Source organism: Mauremys mutica, chromosome 12, assembly GCF_020497125.1.
Source record: "Mauremys mutica isolate MM-2020 ecotype Southern chromosome 12, ASM2049712v1, whole genome shotgun sequence".
In the NCBI taxonomy this organism is placed as follows: domain Eukaryota; kingdom Metazoa; phylum Chordata; order Testudines; family Geoemydidae; genus Mauremys; species Mauremys mutica.
This window is the reverse complement of record NC_059083.1, coordinates 70,641,530-70,652,519: the sequence shown is the minus strand read 5'-3', so window position 1 is coordinate 70,652,519 and position 10,990 is coordinate 70,641,530. Positions and strand designations below refer to the sequence as shown.

Sequence of the window (10,990 nt, the reverse complement as noted above, 5' to 3'; positions counted from 1 at the left end):
TTTGCAGTGAAAGTGTTCTTAAAATGAACATGTGCTGGGTCATTATCTGAGACTGCTCGAACGTGAAATATATGGCAGAATGCAGGTAAAACAGAGCAGGAGACATACAATTCTCCCCCAAGAAGTTCAGTCACAAATTTAATTAATGCATTATTTTTTTAGCACACGTCATCAGCATGGAAGCATGTCCTCTGGAACATGGCCGAAGCATAAAGAGGCATATGAATCTTTAGCACATCTGGCACATAAATATCTTGCGACGCCAGCTACAACAGTGCCATGCGAATGCCTGTTCTCAATTACAGGTGACATTGTAATTAAGAAGTGGGCAGCATTATCTCCCATAAATGTAAACAAACTTATTTCTCTTAGCGATTGGCTGAACAAGAAGTAGGACTGAGTGGACTTGAAGGCTCAAAATTTTTACATTGTTTTGTTTTTGAGTGCAGTTATGTAACAAAAAACCCTACAGTTGTAAGTTTTATTTTCATGATAAAGAGATTGCACTACAGTACTTGTATGAGGTGAATTGAAAAATACTATTTCATTGTTTATCATTTTTACAGTGCAGGTATTTGTAATAAAAAATATAAAAGTGAACACTGTACACTTCGTATTCTGTGTTGTAATTGAAATAGTTATATTTAAAAATGTAGAAAAACATCCAAAATATTTATAAATTTCAGGTGGTATTCTATTGTTTAACAGTGCAATTAATCGCATTAATTTTTTTAATCGCGGTTAATTTTTTTAAATTAATCGTGTGAGTTAACTGCGATTAATTGACAGCCCTGGTACAGATTCCTACTGACTTCACCAGGCTTTCAGTTGTTTAGTTCTATTTGCAGGCCTTAGATTGGTGGGAGGAGGAAGGAATGTTATAGATCCTGATTCTCCAAGTTCTGGCCTTCTGACCCAATGAAGCTCCATGAAGGCACTAGAACAGGTTGCAGTATTGGGACTGCAGCATCCAACACTCTTGCCCCAGGGATATTTACTTAACAGGTGAAACATTCCTGGATTACTTTCCTTTTAATGGCATCATCACAGAACATCGTCAGTCTTCCCATTTCAGAATTAATGTGTTTTATACAGAAGACAGACACAGATATATTTTATATCACTAGTTTTAATTTACTAATGATAAACCAGAATACAATACATGTTGGCTTGCGATACATACATTTCCTTGGCAGGATATTTGGCATTCTTTTAAGAAAAAATAAGAGCAGTTAATAAAATACTTTATGTATATATAAAATATTTTTAAAAATATAAAATTCATTTTCTCATCATCATGAGTTGTAACAATTCATGTATCACAAGTTTAGTCTATTACAAAGACTGTTCTGTAAAATACAGTACATTCATGAGTCACTTTTGGGATGAGTCAGTCGTTCAATGGTATAAAAGTCTTGCTATGCTAGTCCAGCATCTTTAACCATACCATAGAAGATACCCCTTGATGCTATAAGGCTTGAAGGTGTATCAAATTCAGCTATTGTTCCTTTGTCTAGAACGAGAACTCTGTAAAAAACAAAAGCAGAAAACTGATATTGCAGAAGCTTTCCTTATAGGGAACTCAATTCCTTCAACAATGAAATCGGGCATTTTTCCAAATCTTCTCTCTTTATGCTGAATCATTTTCACGTGCTGCAATGCAGCAGGCTAGACATAATACCTCAGTGTGAGTTTATGCCTAATTTACAGAAGTGCCAAATGCCCACAGCCTCCAAAAAAGTCAGTCAGTATCTCGGAAATTAAGGCCATTAATTCCATGGCCGTACCAGTCTCCCAGTAGTAATAACCCATTTAAAAAAACCTTTAACATGCAATAATTCTATCAAAGAACATTATACCCATTGCTGGTCAAAACAGATCCATACAGGAACTGGAGATGCCTCAAAGGGGTTGTGAGACTTGTGCAGTGGCAAGTTAACACACACAGGACCTGCTCCTAATTAAGCCAATGGAAGCAGAATCAGGCCCACCTATTCAGTTATACTGCTTCAGCTTTACTGCTCTTAACCTGATTTGTAGCTCTAGAAGCATAACAGTGTGACAATGAGAATTTCTGGTAATATTTTGATGATTCCTATGCATGCCTCAGTTTTCCTCTGTACTTAGCATTGTTATCCAGTGTCGGGTCACACAGCTGTCGGGGGTGAAATGAATGGATCATTAAAGGACTGGCTGAAACTGACCCATATAAAAGGAGAAGCTGGAAGACAATGTTCACACCTAGCAACCAAACATCAAGAGGAAAGAGGTTTCTTTCCACCTCTTAGCAAAGCAGAGCAAAGGACCTAGGTCAAGAACAAAGGGGAAAGGCATCAGCTGGCTGGGATAAGAGTCACATCTGCTCTTTTTTTTGACTGACAAAGAGCCAGAAGGGATTCCATAGCAATTTGGCTGGGTAGAACGCTGGTGGCCAGAACGGACTGTGTCTTAACCATTATTGCTCTATACTAACCTAAAGCACAAGGTAAGCTGTGTCAGTTGATTAATAAATCCTACTCTGTTTTGAAAAGGCTGGCTGGTGTCACCGCAAATACTTGCTGAGGTGCATTGGTCTCTCAAGACAGCACCTCTTGAGGCTGCGTGGCCTACCCTTAAGGAGGAATGGGATCCCTTGGGCATCTGGCATACTGAAGGGGTTTCTCGGAGGGACTGTTTAAAAGCTGGGGCATAGCACAGATCCTGTAGATTTGATAAAAGGATCGTGCAAATTCACTGAGAGGCAAAGTGGGGCCCTTTCGACTGTTTCTTTTTCCTCCAATTATATGTAGGGTGACCATATTTCTTAAAGTAAAAACAGGACCGCCTGGGGCTGGCCTGCCCTGCCCCCACACTGCCCAGGCAAGAGCTGCCCTCCCCGCTGACCCACCAAGCCCCGCGCCAGGCAGCAGCCACTGCTCTCCTTTCTCCTGCTGGCCGACAGTGCTGCCTTCAGCTAACCCCTCTGCAGTAGCTCCCACTCTCTGCTCTGCCTTACAGCCGAGACAATCCACAGTTTTGGTGAAAAGCAGAGACAGCTGGGACAGAGCTGAAAAAGGGGGACTGGCCAAAACGGGATGGATGGTAACCCTAATTATATGTTAATGTTGGAACATCATGTTCCACTCTGCGTCATCCGACAGACAGGAACACAGAGCGCACCCTTCAACTTCATGCAAGCCTGCTTTTACTTTTAAGAAGAGGAAGAGAAGAAAAGTTGGAGATGGACTTACAGAGAAGGGAAATGGTATAGGAATTTCAGCGGTTTCCCAACACTCAATACTCTTAACATTCCTATCTGCATGCAGGGTTACACTGTCAAGATAACTCTTCGGGAAAGATGGGCTGCACTGAATTTGAATTCTGGCACGTTGCAGAGCAGGAAACGAACTATACCACATAGTAAATTCATGCTAAGGCTAACGCCTCTGCTGTGTGAAACAGTTCTGAGATGAGCCATCTGTTGATTCTGTTTGATATTGACTACTGAGTTTTTGATGAAATTACAAGTTTAGTTGATAGAATGAATAGCAACTTTGATGATAATTTGCTTGATAAAGATAATAATGCTGATGTAATATAGTTACATTTCTGTAAGGTACTTGGTACCAAAAAACATTCTGATTAAACTTAAATGATAAAAAAAACCAACATGGCTAAAACCTGACTGATAGGTCTCAAAACATAATTGCAAATGGGAAATCATCACTGAGCGGGTGTATTTCACTTGGGGTCCCACAGAAATCGGTTCTTGTCCCTACATTATTTAATGTTTTTATTACTGATCTATGTGACAGGGTGCTAGCTAGGAAACCCTGAGCCAGCCCTCTGTCACACCAGATCCAATCAGGAAAGGGGAATTGGAGCTAGCTGAGTAAAGCCCAGGCCTAAGTGGCAAATAGGGAACAGCTGCCGGCCTCGTTAGCCAGGGGCTACATAAAAGCTGGCAGGAAGGAAGCCAGGGGGAGAGGAAAGGGAGGAGCCAGAGAGGTAGAGGCCACTCTCCCCTGCTGGCTGCAGAAACAAGCAGTCCCTGAGGCTGTAAACCTGATGCTATCTGTAGCTACAAGGTGGTGGGAACTGGTACTGTAAATAAAGAGCACAGGTGATTGCATCAAAGCAGAGGTCTCTGGCTGGTTTGTGGGGGCGGAAGGGGCAGAAGAGAGAAGGGCCCAGATGTGCCCTGTTACAATCTGGAAAAAGATATAAAATAATCAAGTTTGCAAATGATTCAAAGATTCAGGGAGTGGTAAATAATGAAGAGGACAGGTCACTGGTACAGAGCGATCTGGATCACTTGGTAAGAGTTGCAAGCAAACAATATGTGGCCAAAAGTAAGGTCAACAAAGAATGTAGGATGGAGGACTTTATCATGGGAAGCGGAGTCTCGAAAAGGACTTGGAGATGATGGTGGATAATCAACTAGACATGCGCCCTCAGTGTGACATTGTGGCTAAAAGAGCTAATGCAATCTTTGGATGTATAAACGGGAATATTCAATAGGAGTAAGGAGGTTACATTCTCTCTGTATTTGTCACTGGTGCAAGCATTAATGGAATACTGTGTCCAGTTATGGTATCCCACTTCAAGAAGGATGTTAAAAAACTGGAGAGGGTTCAGAGAAGAACCATGAGAATGATTAAAGGATCAGAAAACATATCTTATAGCTAGACACTCAAGGGGCTCAGTCTATCTAGCTTACCAAAGAGAAGTGATTTGATCACAGTCTACAAGTGCCTACATGGGGAATAGTAATTTGATAATAGAGGGCTCTTCACTTTAGCAGAGAACGGTATAACATAATCCACTAGCTGAAGCTAGACAAGTTCAGAATAGAAATAAGACACAAATATTTAACAGTAAGAGTAATTAACCCCACACTGGAACAACTTACCAAGGGTTGTGGATTCTCTATCACTTGAATTTTTTAAACCAAAATTGAATGTTTTTCTAAAAGATCTGCTCTAGGTCAACCACAGCTATTGGATTTGAAGCAGGAATTAATTCAGGGAAGTCCTATGGCCTGTGTTATACAAGGTCAGACTAGATGATCACAAATGTTACCTTCTGGCATTAAAAATCATTAATCTCTCTACAAATTCCAAGGGAAAGCCGGTATTGGTGTTCAGAAATATGGATTGCAGAAATAAATATTCTTGATACAGGTCAGGACTTTATGACTTGCTTACGGATTTCAAAGAGGCGTTGATTAAAAGCTCTCTCTTAGCTTTGTCAAAAATTTCTGCAGGGTGATCAGAAAAATATCTTTTTTTTTTTCAGAATTATGATATTCATTCTATATATTTACCATTAATCGCTCTGCTTTTAAGTTTACCTTGTATAATCCATTATTGTGTTCAGCCGATGTGCTATTGTTAGTACAGTGCAATCTTCAAACTGAGTTCTTATTGTCATCTGAATGAGATCATCTGTCTCGAGGTCGATAGCTGCAGTGGCTTCATCGAGGACTAGGATTCTTGTTTTGCGAAGGAGGGCTCTTGCCAAACAGACAAGCTGCCTTTGACCAACACTGAAAGCAAAGACACAAGGTTTTTCACAGACAGGCTCTTTAATATGCATGTTAGAGCTGGTTGCTGACAGGATAAAGTTATTAGACAAACAATGTAATTGTCCAATATTATTCAACTACCTGTAGAGCTAATACAAAAAGTGAAAAATAAGAGAAAATTCATCAGATAAATTATCTGATGAATAAACAGCATTATTCAACCAGCTCTAAAACACGTTTACTTACCAAATGCCATACTACAAATAGTAATGAGCATCACTTCCTTCATGGCTCTGAATGACTATAGCTAGCAAAGGCTTGTTATGCAAAGGGCCTATAGTGGATTTGAAGCAGCAGATGCTTTATCATACTGCAGTTGCTGTCCTACTGTACATTCCCAGAGGCACGTTCATCAAGCCCAGCATTAGCAAAATAGCAGACTGGCAAAATTGGAAGAAAAGTTTAGAGTTGTGAGGTTTTTTGGGTTTTTTTACAGTGAATTGAGTCCTTATAAAAGGAGCTAGATTGGTTCTCTTACTTATCCAGAAAACAGGGATAGTAAGGGCAGCACAAACTTTCCTCACATGCCCCACCAGTGGGTCTCAACCTTATCCTGGAGATAATACCTTTGGGGTATATAAGGGAGTGGAGTCTTCATCACCCATTTAGTCATTGACTGCAACAGTTCATCATCATGAGCCAATGTTTTATCTTCGTATCTGTACATTACTGAGTTCTCTTTTGTACATTTTAATTGAACAGAGCCCTTGAAGATCAGGCCCTGACTTAGAAAAGCATCGCTATTCAGCACATCCCGAGTCAGGGGCTCAGGAGAGCCTGGAGAAGAGAATTGATATTCCTTATGACACCAAAACCCCGAGGGTGTCTCAGGACATTCATTACCTGAGATTTTCTCCCCCTTCTGAGCATTCGTACTCCAGCTTCTCGGGCTTACTGCTGACAAACCTCTTCAAGTGCGACAGCTCAAGAGCTTTCCATATTTCATCCTCGGAATATTTATTAAATGGATCCAAATTCATTTTCAGCGTTCCAGAAAAAAGAACAGGGTCCTGTATAAATAACCCATTTTCTTTAGACAAGAACTTTAAATGTTTTACATACACAAGTGATAACATTTCAATGACCTGCTTTAGGATATCCAAGTTCATTAGCAGCAGCATCGTGGTAGCACCTTACAGGCCTCAATCTAGGATCAGAGCCCCTTTATGCTAGGCATGGAATAAACAACAAATTCCTACCCCAAAGGTCTTACAATCTATCATTGATGAGAGACAATAGGTGGATAAAACTAACAGAGAGATGACAAGGTAGCAGTGAAGAAGTTATGATTAGCAGAAGCAGCTGTGGTCTTAGCACACTAAAACCTGATCCAAAGCCCATTGAAATCAGTGGCTGTATTTTCACTGATTTCAATAGCCAGTGGACCACATCCCAAAGGCCTAGCAAGCTTCAGTTTGAGCCCTAAGAGCATTTAAAATATAATCTGTTGTGGATTTGGCCACAATAAGCCAAACATCAAAATGAGCATCAACATTTGTGCTCTCATAGCAAAGGGTATATTAGTTTATTATTATCCTGTTTGCCAAAGAAACACTAAATTACATTGAAATACAAGGTCCCAGCTTAGCAACAACATATTATAAATAGAGCAGGGTGAATTTTTTTCAGCTAACAGTTTATTTGCCAAAAAATGCCGTGTTGGGATGTTCAGAACTGTTCATGAATTTGGGTGGAAGCTGGCAAATAGTTTCAGCTGGGAAAAAAGTCTAAATGTTTCATTTTGACATTTTAGAAATAAAATGTTCTGACATTTTGTTTTGAACTGTTTTGTTACGAAATTTAGTTACATTTAACTAAAAACATCGCCCCCCACCTCCCAAAAAATTAAAAGGGTAAAAAACACCCAAAGATGAAGCAAAATGTTTAGTTTTTGGTTAAGTGAAACATTTTGTGCAACCTGAATTTTTTTTATTTGGTTTTGTTTTTCCTTTCAGTGAGAAAAGCCTCCTCCCCGCCCCCAAAAATGGTCACTTTGGGTGGACCCGAAACAGGAGGTTTTGGGGGGTGTATGTGGATTTTTCAGGTCGGCAACTGAACTGAAAATATGAATTATTTGCCCACCTCTAAACTGTAAGCTCTTTGGGGCAGGAACTGACATTTTTTGTATATTTGTACAGTGTCTTGTGCAACGGGGCCCTTTAGGACATGCCTTTGCAAGTATGACGTTTTCCCTGCTATAGTATAGTCTGTAAAAATCCAATAAAACATTTAAACTATACAAAAACTAAGTCACTGCCAATAATTACATAGTGTTAATATAATGTGTAAACTTTAAAACAATGTAACTATTAGAAGGGTCAAATTAAATGGGACATAGCTAGGGCTACTAATTTACCCTTCCTCTCTTCTTTCTGCTGAGTTTATGAACCCCAATCATGGGGTAAGGTTAGAACTAATTGCCTTGTTTACTTTTGCGAAGTCCAATAGGAAACAGTGACCTACACTATGGTCCTCTTTCACAGCTTGATTAAATCCTTTACCTTGACTTTCAATTTACATCTGAAGCATCCTCAACTGGGAGTATTATAAAACAGAGTCATGTAAAAAACAACTTGGTTCTACTGTAGATGTGTACACATATGTAAATATCAATTACTGATTTTGTGGCTACATTACGTAGTAATTTGCTGTTTGCTAAGTTACTAGAGTTCAGACCCTTTATTATGAGACACACAGAGAGGCACTGACTTACCTGAGGAATAATTGTTATCTTGGATCGTAGATCATGAAGACCAATCTCTGAAATTCTCACACCATCTATTTTAATTTCTCCCTTTACAGCTTCCAAAATCCTAAAGAGGCAGAGGGTCATGGAGGACTTCCCAGCTCCAGTTCTTCCAACAATTCCAATCTAAAACACGCATTGGAGAATTAGGAACAAAGCATATTTATAAATGAGGTATTAGCTTTACTGAAGGAGCAATTATACAAGATCTGATGCTAAGAATAGAGACTAGAACCTTACTGTGCTCTTCCTCACTCCCTAATGGTCCTTCTGTCAATTGTGTCTCAAATTATTCCCAGAATTTGAGCAATATCAACTATAAATAGGTACATAATGTATGAATTTGATTATGTCATTATGCAAAAATACTTATTCTCACATCTAGAAGATAGCTCTAGAGCTAAACATCCAGAATGAGAGCCATTCTCCCTCTTTTTAACCTTAGCTTCCTAACTGGGCGAATCTCCTAGGAGAAACAAAATAGGCTTGTTGGGGAACGTCATGCAAGGCCCAGCACTCTCAAATATACTGAGAAGAAGCAAAGCCCACAAGATAAAGCCTTTGCTGGATGCTTGGGTAAGAAGAACAGAGGCATTTAGGCCAACAGGATCACCTCCACCCATGCCAAGAGTTGTCAGCCACAGGAACTGACTGGAATCTCTCTTTATTCAGGAATGGACTATCCCTCATTCACTCACACACACTGTATCTCAACAGAGGCAGTGGCTGTAGCAACTTCTCGGGATGTTTCTAAGGCATTGGTGAATGCATCAGGCCAGATTATCAGTTGGTCTAAATGGACATAGACCTCAATGGAGCTGTACCCATTTAGCCTAGCTGAGGATCCAGCCCATCCTCTTTTGTTATTGCAAATCCCGTGTGTTACATCAGCAACAGATTCACATATGATAAAAGGCTGTACTATACCTTTTCTCCACCTTTCACTCTGAGGCTGAGGCCTTTCAGCACCAGATCCATGCCTTTCCTATATCTTACTGAGTAATCAACAAACTCCACCTCCCCCTGTGCTGGCCAGTCTTCCGGAGGCCTCTTGTCTTCAATTATCCAGGGAGCCTAAAGGAGAACAGTAGCTAGAAATTATTCCCTAAGGTTTTAAAAGCTGCAGGCTGCGATTTAAAATATTAAACTTTTAGGGTTACTAAAATCCCACCAGGAGACTAATTCACTTCTGTCTGCTTATTATTTGATATGGTGGAATAATAAGCCAGAAAAACAGATTCCTTCACTTGCATCCAGTCTGGTTCTTCTAGTTTAGGACTACGGAAATATCTCAACATATAGGACCAGATCCTCAACTGGTATAAGTCAGTGTAACTCCACTGACTTCATCAGAGCTATGCCATTTTACCCGAGATGAGGATCTGGTCCATAATGCACTCTTATGGATCTTGTCTGGCTTCCTCCTCTCTGCTACCATATCAAGTTGAAGCACCTCACCTTCAAGCCCTTCTCTAGTTCTGTATACCCTAATCCTTACATTCCTCTGAATTACAACTAATGAAGTCCAAAACATCCACAGAGCAGCTTATTTCCAGGCATAAGTGTCTATCTACCAAGCTGCACAACTGTGTTTATGTCAGTGTGTTTTGAGAAAAGCTGGGAAGCAACTGCACACTGCCTCAGCTGCAAGCATCGTGGGCAGAGGACTGAGGTGTGCTTCTGAACAAAGACGTGGGAGACAGGAGAACCGGCTAAGGTGATTAAGAGAAGAACCTATATAGAGCCGGAGAATTGTGTTACAACCCTGCTCACGAGCAAAGTCAAAACACATGGTTATGAACAACGTGTTAACAATATTATACATAGACATGGACTGTGGGCCAAGTTTTCTGTTGATGAAAAATGTTCCACTGACTTCCGTGGAGTTTGTCGCACTTACAGCTGCAGAGAATTTGGGCTCATGTTTAGCATCAACTATGTTACAACCTGTTAACAAAGACAGTAAAACTGAGTAGTACAGACAAACCCAAACTAGTGTCTAGAACATCATATTTGTCTAGGTTACAGAGTCAGGTCCTCAGAGCAGGGTCCCCCTCTGACTAAGTGTTGAAAGACAAGTGGAAATTATGGATTTCTGAGAATAAACATGTTGATTGCGAACAGTTCAGGAGCTGACCTCAGTCTCAGTTTCTGAATACTCTTTCACCCTCTCAACAGCCACAATGTTGGATTCTAGGTCTGAAGTCATCCGCACCATCCAATTCAGAGACATTGTCACCTGGACAATATAAAGAGTAAAATATTATCCCTTAGAGAATAGCAAAAGTACAGTATGCTTTATAAAATGCTGTTCATAGTTAGCTTTGTGTTGAGACTAATAAAGTTTACAGAGAGGAATTATGGGACTTGGAAGACATGGGTTGAATTTCCACCTCTGCCATAGTCTTGCTCTGTGACTTTGGTTAAATAATTTCTTATGATGGAATCCACAAAGTTACTTTGGTTCCCAACTTCTATTTGGGCTCCTAATTTCAACTGAAATCTATAGAATTTAGGTGGCTAAACAGAAGTTAGAAGCCTCAGTTGCTTCGTAGATTCCACGTCTCTCTGTCCCTCAGATCCCTATCCCTAACATGGGAATACTACTTCATTTCTCCTTCCTATTGTCTGTCTACGTATTTAGACTGCAAGCTTTTGGGGGCAGGGACTGTCTCTTA

At 40.2% G+C, this 10,990-nt stretch overlaps 1 protein-coding gene across 2 annotated transcripts in view; it reads right to left on the bottom strand.

Annotated features, from left to right (window-relative positions):
• Positions 1–1,133: 1,133 nt before the first annotated feature.
• ABCC3 (ATP binding cassette subfamily C member 3) overlaps positions 1,134–10,990 on the bottom strand; it is a 92,965-nt gene continuing 83,108 nt past the window's right edge. For both annotated transcript variants that reach the window (XM_044983297.1, XM_044983296.1), the window contains 6 exons: positions 10,450–10,551; positions 9,240–9,386; positions 8,280–8,438; positions 6,410–6,576; positions 5,333–5,527; positions 1,134–1,527 (listed from right to left, as the gene is read on the bottom strand). In XM_044983297.1, the coding sequence (XP_044839232.1) occupies positions 1,419–1,527; positions 5,333–5,527; positions 6,410–6,576; positions 8,280–8,438; positions 9,240–9,386; positions 10,450–10,551 (879 nt within the window). In that variant the 3' untranslated portion in view covers positions 1,134–1,418. The remainder of the gene's footprint in view (positions 1,528–5,332; positions 5,528–6,409; positions 6,577–8,279; positions 8,439–9,239; positions 9,387–10,449; positions 10,552–10,990) is intronic.